Source organism: Coregonus clupeaformis, chromosome 3, assembly GCF_020615455.1.
Source record: "Coregonus clupeaformis isolate EN_2021a chromosome 3, ASM2061545v1, whole genome shotgun sequence".
NCBI lineage: Eukaryota > Metazoa > Chordata > Actinopteri > Salmoniformes > Salmonidae > Coregonus > Coregonus clupeaformis.
This window is the reverse complement of record NC_059194.1, coordinates 29,489,291-29,504,885: the sequence shown is the minus strand read 5'-3', so window position 1 is coordinate 29,504,885 and position 15,595 is coordinate 29,489,291. Positions and strand designations below refer to the sequence as shown.

The 15,595-nt window shown below is 42.4% G+C and overlaps 1 protein-coding gene across 1 annotated transcript in view; it reads left to right on the top strand.

Annotated features, from left to right (window-relative positions):
• Positions 1–2,855: 2,855 nt before the first annotated feature.
• LOC121544186 (Kv channel-interacting protein 1) overlaps positions 2,856–15,595 on the top strand; it is a 72,823-nt gene continuing 60,083 nt past the window's right edge. Inside the window, exon 1 of the mRNA XM_041854120.2 lies at positions 2,856–3,146. Within this exon, the coding sequence (XP_041710054.1) occupies positions 3,059–3,146 (88 nt within the window). The 5' untranslated portion in view covers positions 2,856–3,058. The remainder of the gene's footprint in view (positions 3,147–15,595) is intronic.

The following is a 15,595-nucleotide window of genomic DNA, read 5'->3' as shown; positions in this document are numbered from 1 at the left end:
AGACCATTACCAGCTTGTGTTTTATGAAAAAATGCATTCAAATGCTTTATGTTGTATGACTATTGTCTTGGCTGTGTTGAGAAATGATTTCCCTTTGGGGATTAATAAAGAAGCATCTATACATAGTACAGGCATGAAAGCGCTCCATTTTACAAGATTACTGCTCCATCCTTTCTGCTATGCTCTCTAACTATGCTCGCTACACAGGGATGTAGCTCAGTTGGTAGAGCATGGCGTTTGCAACGCTAGGGTTGTGGGTTCGCTTCCCATGGGGGGCCAGTATGAAAAATTAAACAATGTATGCACTCACTAACTGTAAGTCGCTCTGGATAAGAGCGTCTGCTAAATGACTAAAATGTTAAATGTAACTCTCTCTTTCTCTCTCTCCCCCTCTTCTTCTCTCTCTCTCAGCCATCTCCCTCCCTCTCCCTCTCTCGCTCCCTCGCTTTCTCCTCACTTATAGCTGAAGTGTGTTTGTTTAGGAAGGAACGTTTCCGGGTCTGAACCGGAGAGATTGAGGAGGAGGAGGTGGAGCCTACACTTTATGCTCACTCATATATGACCTGTGAAAACAGGCTAAATTAGTTACTATGAATGATTGGTTGATAGAAACATTGACAGCGGGACTGACCTGGTATGAATGTGATTGGTGAGTTGATTGACCAGACAGGACAGATTGAAAGTGAAGTGCGATGTTAGGCTGAGTGTGTATGACATTTGTTGCTTATGTACAGACTGGAGAATTTGAGAATGCCCTGGATGGAATATACACTGCTCAAAAAAATTAAGGGAACACTAAAATAACACATCCTAGATCTGAATGAATGAAATAATCTTATTAAATACTTTTTTCTTTACATAGTTGAATGTGCTGACAACAAAATCACACCAAAATTATCAATGGAAATCAAATTTATCAACCCATGGAGGTCTGGATTTGGAGTCACCCTCAAAATTTAAGTGGAAAACCACACTACAGGCTGATCCAGCTTTGATGTAATGTCCTTAAAACAAGTCAAAATGAGGCTCAGTAGTGTGTGGCCTCCACGTGCCTGTATGACCTCCCTACAACGCCTGAACATGCTCCTGATGAGGTGGCGGATGGTCTCCTGAGGGATCTCCTCCCAGACCTGGACTAAAGCATCCGCCAACTCCTGGACAGTCTGTGGTGCAACGTGGCGTTGGTGGATGGAGCGAGACATGATGTCCCAGATGTGCTCAATTGGATTCAGGTCTGGGAGCAGGGCGGGCCAGTCCATAGCATCAATGCCTTCCTCTTGCAGGAACTGCTGACACACTCCAGCCACATGAGGTCTAGCATTGTCTTGCATTAGGAGGAACCCAGGGCCAACCGCACCAGCATATGGTCTCACAAGGGGTCTGAGGATCTCATCTTGGTACCTAATGGCAGTCAGGCTACCTCTGGCGAGCACATGGAGGGCTGTGCGGCCCCCCAAAGAAATGCCACCCCACACCATGACTGACCCACCGCCAAACCGGTCATGCTGGAGGATGTTGCAGGCAGCAGAATGTTCTCCACGGCGTCTCCAGACTCTGTCACGTCTGTCACGTGCTCAGTGTGAACCTGCTTTCATCTGTGAAGAGCACAGGGCGCCAGTGGCGAATTTGCCAATCTTGGTGTTCTCTGGCAAATGCCAAACGTCCTGCTGTAAGCACAACCCCCACCTGTGGACATCGGGCCCTCATACCACCCTCATGGAGTCTGTTTCTGACTGTTTGAGCAGACACATGCACATTTGTGGCCTGCTGGAGGTCATTTTTCAGGGCTCTGGCAGTGCTCCTCCTGCTCCTCCTTGCACAAAGGCGGAGGTAGCAGTCCTGCTGCTGGGTTGTTGCCCTCCTACGGCATCCTCCACGTCTCCTGATGTACTGGCCTGTCTCCTGGTAGCGCCTCCATGCTCTGGACACTACGCTGACAGACACAGCAAACCTTCTTGCCACAGCTCGCATTGATGTGCCATCCTGGATGAGCTGCACTACCTGAGCCACTTGTGTGGGTTGTAGACTCCGTCTCATGCTACCACTAGAGTGAAAGCACCGCCAGCATTCAAAAGTGACCAAAACATCAGCCAGGAAGCATAGGAACTGAGAAGTGGTCTGTGGTCACCACCTGCAAAACCAGTCCTTTATTGGGGGTGTCTTGCTAATTGCCTATAATTTCCACCTGTTGTCTATTCCATTTGCACACCAGCATGTGAAATTTATTGTCAATCAGTGTTGCTTCCTAAGTGGACAGTTTGATTTCACAGAAGTGTGATTGACTTGGAGTTACATTGTGTTGTTTAAGTGTTCCCTTTATTTTTTTGAGCAGTGTACATACATTATATGAGACTATATGGAGAGGCTGTTAGTGAGATAATGTACTGGAATTATACAGAGACACAGAAAGCATATGTGAGCACAGTGCAGGGGGGTTGTGTGTGTATGTGGGGAAGAGGGAGGGGAGAGCGAGAGAGCGAGAGAGAAAGCAAATGTTAGAGCTCAGAATGTGTGTGTTGCCCTGCATTGTTAGAAGCTGTCCACCGGTAGTGGTGCTGAAAGTGGAGTATGGAAGAAAGAGATAAGAAACTAAAGCATGATCATTTCTGACACTCAGAGTACACTGGATTGTCTATACAATGTTTATTTTTGAAGTATGGAGTCATTTGTAAGGGAAGATAAGAAGTTGGATTCTGACATCAGACTTCTCTTACCAATCATATCTGTTTCTTTCTGACTCTCTCACTCTCTCCCTCTCTCACACACACTCTCTCGCTTTCTCTCAGAGACTGGGAATTGGAAAGATTTAGGGGGAAAGAGGAGGGGTATGTGACGGAGGGAGGGACGGAGGGAGAGATCGGGAAACAAAGGGTGAGATTACTGTTTTTTTCAGCCCAGGAAGAGAGATTCAGAAGAGGTCCTCCTCTGAACTGCGTATCTTCTCGAAGAAATATCTCCAAACTCCTTCGACATCAAACATAGACTGTACTTCCTGCTCCAGATCACATTAGCACCCTTGGGCCAGTCTTGGCCTGCTTTGGCCCAGCTTGGAGTCAGAATGGCGGGGTGTGCCAAGCGCTGTAAACAGGGACTGGTGAAGTTTGTCCTGTCCCTGCACAAACTCGTCACAGGGACCCTCAAAAAAGGTATGTCACCGGCCAGTGTGTGTGTGTGTGTGTGCAAGCGTGCATCCAAGGACAAGTTTGAGCATGGTCGCGTGAACATAGTGTTTATACAGTATGAAGCAGAATGTGTGTGTATGGAAGTGTATAGGGTTTAAGATGCTGTACCTGGGTTTGAGTGTCTGTTGTGGGGTTGTTGTACTGTATGTAAGTGAATGAGATTGTATGGGAGTTTGTATAAAGCTGAGTACATGCGTTTGTGTGCCAGTTTGTATAGAGTTTGTACGGCATCTCATGGAAAGCTCCATCCATCCTATAGAGCAGGGATGGGCAACTCCAGTCCTCGGGGGCCTGACTGGTGTCACACTTTTGCCCCAGCCCCAGCTAACACACCTGACTCCAATAATCATGATCTTCAGTTTAGAATGCAATTTGTTTAATCAGCTGAGATGGGGAAAAAAGGTGACACCACTCCGGCCCCCGACTCTCTTTATCCATTTCTCTTTATTTGTGTCACTATCTTACTCTATCACTCTCTCTTTCACCTTTTCCTTCTCTCCCTCTCTCTTCCCCCTATCTCTGTCAGAATGATGTTCATTCATGTATAAACGAGACAAGAGATGGAGGGAGTGAGTGCTAATGGAGGAGTGATAAACGTGATAGAGCGAAGTGTGTGTGTGTGATGAATGTGTGTAATAATGTGTTGGCATGGCAACGCAATAGTGGGGCGGGGGAACACAGTGATGCTCTCACTATAGGAGGAAAAGGAAGGGGTTTATTGTTGTGATTCATTGTTTTATTGTGTGTGTGTGAGTGGTGTGTGTGTGTGTGTGTGTGTGTGTGTGTGTGTGTGTGTGTGTGTGCTCGTGTTATTGTGATTCATTATTTCATTCCACTGCCTCTATTGTTGGAGGAAAGCAGGGCAAGAGGAAGCACAAAGAGCTAAATCTCATTTACAGTACTGTACAGTACATTATGAGCCTGGAGGATATACAGCACAAGCATGACACACACACACACACACACACACACACACACACACACACACACAAACACACACACACACACATGCACACCAACCTGGACTCAGAGGTATGATATGTTACGAATAGCTAGGTGGCTAACGCTAACATTAGCTAGGTGGCTAACGCTAACATTAGCTAGGTGGCTAATGTTAGCTAGGTTAGGCGTTAAGGTTAGTGTTAGGGGAAGGGTTAGCTAACATACTAAGTAGTTGTAAGTAGTTGCAAAGTTGCTAATGAGCTAAAACGTTGTCCGTGATGAGATTCAAACAAACAACCTCGGGGTTGCTAGACGTTCGCCATATACGCCTACCCAACCACCCTACTTTCCAAACGTAACATATCATACTAATTTGAGTGTCCCGGATTAACAATTACTATGTTACGTCTAGTCTATGAGACCAGGCTGTGCACACACTTGCACAGGCATAATGCAATTTACTTTGTGCTTGGAGGGTGCAACAAACTTGATAGCACACACTAGTGGTAAAGCTGGCTCTGTACTCTGAGAGAGTGGGTAAAACTGGCCTCCAGGTCACACTGAGATGATGTCATTAGGGGGCCCTGCAGAGGTTATGTTGTGTAACAAATGGCTCCTTTAAAAGATGAAAGCACACACAGGCACACACACATACATACAAACGCATGCACACGCACACAAAAGACACATACACACACAATCATGCATGCACGAGCGCGCACACTCACACACAGTGATTAGGACATGAGGAGGAAAAGAAAGAGATCAGGGTCTGCATCACGTCAAACACACACACACACACACACACACACACACACACAGTCTCACTGGGCTGTCTCTGCACAGTCTCAGTGCTCCACAGGGAACAAGAGCTACATCTGTATCTATGAACATCGGATTACACAATGGTCATAAAGGCAATGGGCAAGACAGAACACCACACACATTTTGTCTTTGTAGGTATATAGATTTTTATTTTGTTCACACTGCTTTTCAATTGCTTCTTATTTCAGTTCTAATGGAGGACAGAAAGCACTATGTCTAGGGTATAATCATTAGTCCAGACAGTTGCAAACAGTTGTGTTTTGCAAAGAAAACTAAAGTTTATATTGGACAAATTCATGTAGGTCCCTCACCGTTCGTTCCGTTTGCTTCTGTTTAAGAACGTTTTGTAAAAGAATCGGAGTAATGAATACTGCCCCAGATCTGTCTGGGCTTTGGCTCACTGAGTAGTCACTGATAGAGTAACACTGACCTCTGCTGGTAGCTGTGTAGCTCTCCTATGATATGCCAGTTCCTTTCATGACCACTAGAGGTCCTGCTTATCTCATTGGTTTAATTTTTTTTACATTTTAGTCATTTAGCAGAAGCTCTTATCCAGAGCGACTTACAGTTAGTGAGTGCATACATTTTTCATACTGGCCCCCCGTGGGAAACGAACCCACAACCCTGGCGTTGCAAGCGCCATTCATCTACCAACTGAGCAACACGGGGCCCTTATTTTGTTTACTATTGGGATGAGGTGCACAGACTGCACACTCATCATTGCTTACAGGGTTTCCCAAACTCGGTCCTCGGGACCCCAAGGGGTGCACGTTTTGGTTTTTGCCCTAGCACTACACAGCTGATTCAAATAATCAACTAATCACTAAGCTTTGATCATTTGAATCAGCTGTGTAGTGTTAGGACAAAAACAAAATGTGCACCCTTTGGAGTCCTGAGGACCGCGTATGGGAAACGCTAGCTTACAATCATTGTCTCAAAAGAGAAATTAACAACTAAAAGGTATGTAGACCACATACATGCGCTCATTCACTCACTAATAGCCTACTGTAAGTCGTTTTGGATAAAAGCATCTGCAAAGTGGCATATGTCATTATTAATAGTATAGAAGAAGAGACCTTACTTTTTGGCCATTTCCTCTTTTTCATATTGTAAGAGCCATTTTGTGGGAAAGAAAATGTGTTGAATTGTGTGTGAAATGTATATAGAATATAACTTGGAAAATAAATATGTTGATGTTTATTGAAACCCCATTTTGTTTAGGTTATGATGACACCTGCTGGACATTTATGGTTTCACCATTTAGAGCACTATTTAAGGGGTTAATGGCAATATGGCATCAGTCAGAGGGTGGGAAGTTGGCAGAAACGAATGTTCTGTTCGAAACTGATGGTGGGTCGGCTGAAGATGAGAGCACAGAGTGAGAATGAGTGGACTACAGCCGCTAAAAAGAAAGGAAACAAAAGAGTAAAGTTATGTTTTTAGTCGGAGTGAGGGTTTAGATCAACGTTCCCTGGGAGATCCGGATGAAGTCTCTCCCTTCTCATGGAAAGCTTTATGAGATACCCTGTAAGAGCATTTGTGCACAAGCCCCTTCAGCGTTATAAATGTAAAAGTTTTGGACATGTGTCACGTGTATGCAGGTGGGAAGAATATCGTTGGCCAGCTGAGGTTATATGCTGCAACAGTGGTGGCGAACATGAGCCAGAGTTCCCGGATTGCCCTGTTAGGGTGAAGTAGACAGAGGTGGCAACCAAGGGATCCTGGTACAGTGCCTTCAGAAAGTATTCACACCCCTTTACTTTTCCCACATTTTGTTATGTTACAGCCTGAATTATAAATTGGTTTAAATTGAGATGTTGTGTCACTGGCCTACAAACAATACCCCATAATGTCAACATTTTTACAAATCAATAAAAAAATGAAAAGCTGACATGTCTTGAGTCAATGGGTATTTAACCCCTTTGTTATGTCAAGCTTAAATATGTTCAGGAGTAAACATTTGCTTAACAACTCACATAATACGTTTCATGGACTCACTCTGAGGGACCAGATAACTGTATGTGTGTGCAATGATAGGGTTTAACATGATTTTTGAATGACTAACTCATCTCTGTATCACATGCATACAATTATCTGGTCCCTCAGTCGAGCAGTGAATTTCAAACACAGATTCAACCACAAAGACCAGGGAGGTTTTCCAATGCCTCGCAAAGAAGGGCACCTATTGGTAGATGAGTAAAATACAAAAAAGCAGACATTGAATATCCCTTTGAGCATGGTGAAGTTATTAATTACACTTTGGATGGTGTATCAATACACCCAGTCACTACAAAGATACAGGCGTCCTTCATAACTCAGTTGCCGGAGAAGAAGGAAACCTACAGGGATTTCACCATGAGGCCAATGGTGACTTTAAATCAGTTACAGAGATGAATGGCTGTGATAGCAAATATACACTGGAGTTGCTTACCAAGACAACACTGAATGTTACTGAATGGCGTAATTACAGTTTTGACTTAAATCTTGAAAATCTACGGTAAGACTAGAAAATGGCTGTCTAGCAATGATCAACAACTATCTAGACAGAGATTGAAGAATATGTTTAAAGAATAATGTGCAAATATTGTACAATCCAGATGTACAAAGCTCTTAGAGACTTACCCAGAAAGACTCACAGCTGTAATTGCTGCAAAGCTGATTCTAACATGTATTGACTCGGGTGTGTGAATACTTATGTAAATTAGATATTTGTGTATTTAATTTTCAATACATTTGCAAAGATTTCTAAAAACATGTTTTCACATTGTCATTATGGTGTATTGTGTTTTTTAATCCATTTTGATTTCAGACGTGAAATAAATCAAGGGGAATGAATTATTTCTGAAGGCACTGCATGTGAAAAAGGTGGACTTTGTAACATTTATTGTAATGAACATAAACTGCACAGCACAAACGAAGAAGAAATCTGTGCAGCAGAACGCTTTTTGGGAGGCATTGCAAGAAATCCTGTTGAATGTTCCGTCCCTCACAGGCCCCTGAGCCTGTGTAGGAATGTGACTTGAATTGGAATGTGACTGAAGGAGTGGGATGGGTTTTTAAGGTGTCTATTTTTGTATTTTGTATGATGTCTGTTTTTTCCCCTTTCCTACAAATGATATTTTTTATATCCTTTACCACCAGGACAGTGAGATGAATCCGGCTGCAGCTCGGCAGCAACCTGTGACTAAAACTAGCATGTCACTAAAACTAGCCTGTCACTAAAACCAATACTATCGCCATCTACTGGCCGTGGTTAATCCCTACCTAGGGTTGTAAAACTCTACAAACTTTTCAATAAATTCCTTGGTTTTCCCGAAATCCCGATTGGAACATTCCTGGAATCAGGAGGGAATAAGCAGGAAATCCGGAAGCCTCCAAACAGGATTTCTGGAAAACAAATGAATTTATTGAAAGTTCCTGGAATTTTGCAACCCTATCCCTACCATATACGGTACATGTGAATTCCTTTTCTATCCTAGATTCCTTTCCTCCTTTTCCATGCATCCTTTCCTTCTTGCTTTCATTTCCTCTCTACTGGCCATGCTTAATCCCTACGACATACATGTGAACTCCTCCTTTTCTTTCTTAGATTCCTTTCCTCCTTCCCTTGCTCCCTTTCCTTTATTCCTTTCCTAGCTCCCTTTTTCTCCTTTCCTAACTTCCTTTCCTCTCTACTGGCCGTAGTTAATCCCTACCACATACATTTGAACTCCTCCTTTTCTTTCCTAGATTCCTATCCTTTACTCCTTTTCTTTCCTAGATTACTTTCTTCTTTCCTCGCTCCATTTCCTTTCCTCCTTTCCTAGCTTCCTTTCCTCCTTTCTTAGCTTCCTTTTCTTTCCTACCCTACCTCCCTTTCCTCTCCACCTTCCCTATCTCTTTTACTTTCCTAGCTTAGTTTCCTTCTTTCCTTTAATCTCTACTGGCCGTGGTTAATCGTAGGAAAGGAAGAAAGGAAAGGACACTAGGAAAGGAGGAAAAAAATCTAGGAAATGAAAGGAGGAAGAAAAGGGAGCGAGGAAAGGAGCTAGGAAAGGAGAGATAGGGAAGGTGGTGAGGAAATTGAGGTAAGGAAGCTAGGAAAGGTGGAAAGGAGCTAGGAAAGGCGATAAAGGAAGGGAGATAGGGATGGAGGGGAGGTAGGGAAGGAAAGGAAGCTAGGAAAGAAGGAAAGGAGGCTAGGAAAGCAAACTAGGAAATTAGGAAAAGAAAGAGAGCTAGGAAAGGATGAAAGGAATCTAGAAAAGGAAGAAGGAAAGAAAGCTAGGAAAAGAGAGCAAGGAAACGTAAGGATAAGGAAAATGAGATAGGGAAGGAGGAGACGAAATGGAGGTAGGGCGGAAAGGAAGCTAGGAAAGGAGGAAAGGAAGCTAGGAAAGGAAGAAGGAAAGGAAGTTAGGAAGTTAGGAAAGGAATGGTAGCGGGGAAAGGAGGAAAAATAATCAAGGGAAACTCGGTCAGGCAGTAACGGTTCGTGGGTAAAATTACTGAGGAAGCCAAGCCAGGAAACAAAGCCATATTACAACCTACGTGTTGTGATAATTGCGTTATTTTGCTCTATAATTTATCCTGTTAGTTCAACATAATCAAATCACCTATGCTTAGTCTAATACAGTGACAAGTAAAATTAACAAAAAACGATTTAAACCAATCAACATAATTAAGCTACAGAGACAGAAGGCCACTGTTTTCTCACGGATGCTTTCTCCGGTGAGATACATTCAGCCTCTTGTGAATTGAAGGAAATTTTGAAACAGAGTGACAAAATATATATTTATATATTCTGGGGGAAGCCTGGCTTCCCTTGGCATCAATGAATACAAGCCACTGCACATAACACACGGAACAATTTGAAGAGTTGCAGGAAATTAGCTTTAAAACAGCAAAACAATTCTCTACCCCATGCAAAATGTGTAGAATTGTGGGAAATCTCCGCCAACAAGAGGGGTGTGAACAGTTTGGGGTTGCATGGGTTGTGAGGTGGGGGTTTGTTACCAGGGGCGGTGTGTTCAATAGGGCGATATGGGCGACGCACTGACAAACGGGAAAAGGAAGGGATTTTTTTTCTAATCAATTATATCACGGCAACAGTAGTTATCAGTGTTGTAATCTAGACGTCTGATCTGCCACAGTGCCACTAAATGTCCAATCAGGCTAAAGTCGTGCTTCAAATGGCCCCCCCCCCCTTTTGGAGCGATTTCAGTCAGGTTGAAAATCGCCCAGAAGTCTGTCATAGACTCCCATGTAAAATCTATTTTTTCAAATATCAGAGCTTTCAATACAATCTCTATGGGTTTCTGAGGGCTTGCACTTACGCGCTTTCGTCATACGTAACGTAACCATGAACGTAACTAAGAAAAGAGCAGGTAGCCTCATCAATCAATTCACTACTACTGTAAAAATGGCTAGGCTTCAGTGCAACTCGATTGTGTCTTTGAAAGAAGTTCCTTTTTGTCGGCGAACAAATGAAGATAAATTGGCAACGAAACAATTAGGACCTCCCAGACCAAATTTAATAATTCAACAGGTTTCTACTAAAGGGGGAAGTCCTACACCCGAGGATTTTCCAAAAATTGGTACGAACGAAAAACCTGGCTAGCAGGCTGCGATGTAGCTAATGCAGTCTTCTGCTACCCCCTGCTTACTCTTTCACCCTGAAGGCGGCACGGCAGACAGCACCGCTTGGACAGCGACTGGTGTGTAACGGACATGCACCATCTTTCAGGAAAGATTAAGAAACATGAGCTGTCAAAGACCCACATGGATAGCTGTTTGAGATTGTCTGCTTTGGGGAGAGTGAACATTCCCACTCAACTGGATGAGGGATACAGGCTAGCTGTCCGCCGCCACAACGATGAGGTTAGTGTTGATAATCACAAGTTTACTGGAGAACTGAAACTGACAAGGCTGACAAGATAGGACCCTTTTGTCCATTGTTATTGGATAGGAACAGAACTTATAACCAGCTCCTGACCTAAATAGATCTTAGCACAACATTTTACTCAACATATCATATTCCATATTCACTATAACAAATATATTTACTACGACATTAGCAAGAACCGCCACATCCTCAGCCGGCTAATCCAGTGTGTGAAGTTTTGCGGAGTGTTTGAGTTAGCTTTGCGAGGCAAAGATGAAACTGAGGGCTCCACCAACCCTGGTAAGCCAACACTTTTGAGATCAGTCAATAAATGCTTCTGGTATTGACTTATATGCTGCCCCTGTCTTCATGTTGTTGCTGGACATATCTTTTTTAAAATGTGTGTAGGTCACCTAAATCATCAGAAAAATTGCCCCCCTGAGAATTTTTTCAGGAGCCGCCACTGTTTGTTACTATGCTGATAAATGACAATATCCATCCGGACCTTTGCCACCTAGTAAATATGTATGACCAGACATTCTCAAATAGTACTTGAGTACCCCTGCCATAGAATAAGAAGTCAGATAATTGTCACAGGTGAAATTGGCTGCAGTGTTGTAAAGTAATTAAGTAAAAATACTTGAAAGTACTACTTAAGTAGTTTTTTGGGGTATCTGTACGTTACTTTACTATTTATATTTTTGCCAACTTTTACTTCCACTTCACTCTATTTTTAAAGAAAAGTATGTACTTTTTACGCCATACATTTTTCCCTGACACCCAAAAGTACTCGTTACATTTTGAATGCTTAGCAGGACAGGAAAATTGTCTAATTCACACACTTATCAAGAGAACATCCCTGGTCATCCCTACTGCCTCTGATCCGGTGGACTCACTAAACACATGCTTCGTTTGTAAATTATGTCTGAGTGTTGGAGCTTGCTCCTGGCTATCTGTAAATTTAAAAAACAAGAAAATGCTGCCTTCTGATTTGCTTAATATAAGGAATTTGAAATGATTTATACTTTTACTTTTGATACTTAAGTATTTAAGCAATTACATTTACTTTTGATACCTAAGTATATTTAAAACCAAATACTTTTAGACTTTTACTACTCAAGCAGTATTTTACTGGGTGACTTCCACTTTTACTTCAGCCATTTTCTATTAAGGTATCTTTACTTTTACTGAAGTATGACAATTGGGTACCTTTTCCACCACTGACTGGCTGTAATAGAACAGGTGAAACTGGGTGTAATAGAACAGGTGAAACCGTGTCCTTTTATTTTTCGCATCCTGACATATCTTTCGATTTACCATTTTGCTGGATCTTTTTTGCTTTTACCATCATTACTACATTGTTACTGCTGTATGTACAATGTATTACCATTCTAGAGTTAGGGTTAGAGCTAGGGTTACCGCTGTAAGTACAGGGTTACAATTGTACCTGGGCATGGTATCTCTGTATATCTCAGCCCCTGAAATGTCCTGTCATTATGCCATGTCCCTCTAGTGAACAGCAGAGGGCGATAGAAGTTTAATTCTGATTCATGATAGTCCACTGAATCACATTGGCTGCTATTGATAAAATAGAAGAGATCAGTCTGCCTATAATGTTGATGGAGGCTTTATTCTTATCATCACAAAGTATTGGTGATAAAGCGATTTGGCACAAACCATTATTGACACTGATTGATAGATGGAGAGATGTAACAAGTTCACAGGGTCCTTCCTCTCTCCCTATTCCTCCCGCTTTAGGTGTTCTTCAAAAGAGCCTAATTAAAAATGAACTGCATCATTCAACCGCCTCTGGCCTTCCTTGAAGTCAAGGAGTGGTGGCCATGAGGGGTGGTTGTGCTTTTGTATTCAAAGAGGAAGAAAGAGAGACCTGGGAAAGAGAAACAGAGATAGAGAAAAAAGGAGATGAAGAGAGAGAGTGAATGCGTGTGTGTATGTGTACTGCACCTCAGTGTGTAATGCACGAGGCTGGAGCTAAAAATGCTGTCATATCACTTTCTCTGCGCCACAGGGGATCTACTGCATCTTTAACAAGAAATATAATGCATAATAATTCCTCAGGCAGCTAGCTCTCTGGGGTGAAGCTGTCCCTTCCAACACCGTTATCAATCCATACACTGCATAACAGTACCATCTATTTCCCTTATATCACCTCAATGGAGTTTTAATATTTCTCAATGGAAGGTGTATACAGAAGGTTATATGAGGTCAGATTATGGTTTGGGAATTGATTATTAACCAAAGATGTTTCTTTTTTTTGTGACCAACTTTTTATTTAGTTTGGTCATTTTTTTCCCTTCGGAATATCAAATAAATTAATATAAAGATAACCTCGCCCCATCCCCCCCTCAGTCCCCATCCACTCGCCTGCAATCTCCCTCCCCACCTGGAAACCATGCTTCCTACCCCTTCCTATTCCACCCAGCAACCAAGGTTGCTTATCAGTCCCCCTTCCACCCATCCATCCTGAGTGTCCCCTTAGATTCCCCCCAAACAGGTTTCCCTCAATAATTTCCCTGTATTTAGTGCCATCCATCATTCCTTCAATTCTGACCAGTTTCCCAGTCCCTGCCGATGGAAAAACATCCCCACAGCATGATGCTGCCACCACCATGATTCACTGTGGGGATGGTGTTCTCGGGGTGATGAGAGGTGTTGGGTTTACGCCAGACATAGCGTTTTCCTTGATGGCCAAAAAGCTCAATTGTAGTTTCATCTGACCAGAGTACCTTCTTCCATATGTTTGGGGAGTCTCTCACATGCCTTTTGGTGAACACCAAACGTGTTTGCTTATTTCTTTCTTTAAGAAAGTTTTTTTTTCTGGCCACTCATCCGTAAAGCCCAGCTCTGTGGAGTGTACGGCTTAAAGTGGTCCTATGGACAGATACTCTAATCTCAGCTGTGGAGCTTTACAGCTCCTTCAGGGTTATCTTTGGTCTCTTTGTTGCCTCTCTGATTAATGCCCTCCTTGCCGGGTCTGTGAGTTTTGGTCGGCGGCCCTTTCTTGGCAGGTTTGTTGTGGTGCCATATTCTTTCAATTTTTTAATAATGGTGCTCCATGGTGCCGCTTGCTTGATGGTGCCCCTTGCTTAGTGGTGTTGCAGACACTGGGGGCTTTCAGAACAGGTGTATATATACTGAGATCATGTGACAGATGATGTGACACTTAGATTGCACACAGGTTGACTTTATTTAACTAATTATGTGACTTCTGAAGGTAATTGGTTGCACCAGATCTTATTTAGGGGCTTCATAGCAAAGGGGGTGAATACATACAGTATGCACCCACCACTTTTCCGTTATTTATTTGTTAGAATTTGTTGACACAAGTTATTTTGTTAATTTCACTTCACCAATTTGGACTATTTTGTGTATGTCCATTACATGAAATCCAAATAAAAATCCATTTAAATTACAGGTTGTAATGCAACAAAATAGGAGAAACGCCAAGAGGGATGAATACTTTTGCAAGGCACTGTATTTGTCCAGGCCTCAATTGTTCCTTGACTAGCACCATTCATTCTCGCTGTAGATAGTTATAATGTTATAACTTCTAATAGTAACTGTATCCACTTGTTAACTGGGAGAGAGTGAGGTGGTTGCCATCTTAGAGTAAAAAAAAAAATCCAGCAGTAATCTTCTCTGATTGATTGAGAGATTCAAGGGGCTATCACTGTTAATCAGAGGTGGGACCAAGTCACTATTATTCGAGTCACAAGCAAGTTTCAAATCACAAGGTCCAAGTCTCAAGTCGAGTCCCAAGTAGAACGGGCCCAGTCTCGAGTCAAGTCCAAATCGTGCTTTCAAGTCATGTTCTCAAGTCAAGTAAAAAGAAAACATCTATACAGGCAATGACTTGTTCAACTACAAATCTTTGTCTATTTATTGAGGTTACAAGACAGCCCTTTTCATTATTTTGTCTACAACACATTGATTTGATTATGTAATAATTAATTTTAACAACAAATTCCAAATGCAAGCTTCATAAGTAAATTATCAATTTCAAGCCATTTTTACATACCAAAAGACCAGTAGGCCTGTGCTAGTAAATGTTGCTTGATGCCCCATTGCTGGTGACCTTGCAAAGTAAACGGTTTATATTCTTGATCACAAAACAATTTTGGGAGCTGCATACTCATTTATGGCAATCCTCTCTCCCTACAATTTGACGTTTGCGCTGCACCCGATCCTATAGCTGTACAGAAAATCAGTAATCTGTTTGCTAAATCAGTGGTTTTCAAACTTTTTGACCTGCGACCGCCAAAAATGAGTGGTTCAAAGCGTGCGACTCTCGTGCACGCACATGCACGAGCCCATAGGGCGAACATGCACGCCCAATCGCGGCGCAAATGTAAAATGTAATTACAGCCAGAAACGGTGATGCGTTTTCAAAACACGACACAGAAATAAACTGCTTTTTTCACCTGCATTTTGAGGTGAAAGTCATTCTTGTTAGCAGACAATATCAACTAGGGCTATATCATGTCACATTGTCACTTCACTGGAGTCAAGAGCAAGTAAATTTAGGATCATACGTCCTACCTGTATGCAGTGGAGGTTGCAGGATTGGATGGAAAGCATGATCTGTCTGTAGCCTTTTTCTTCCTCACAAATATAGTAATTAATTCGCCAGGATATGTTACATCTTCATCCCATAAGTATTGAAAGTAGTGATATCGTTAGACATAATATAGTCAGTACCACCACTGAGGTATATAATTATAACCCACACAAACTAGGCCTATCTGAAATATGAAAATGATCA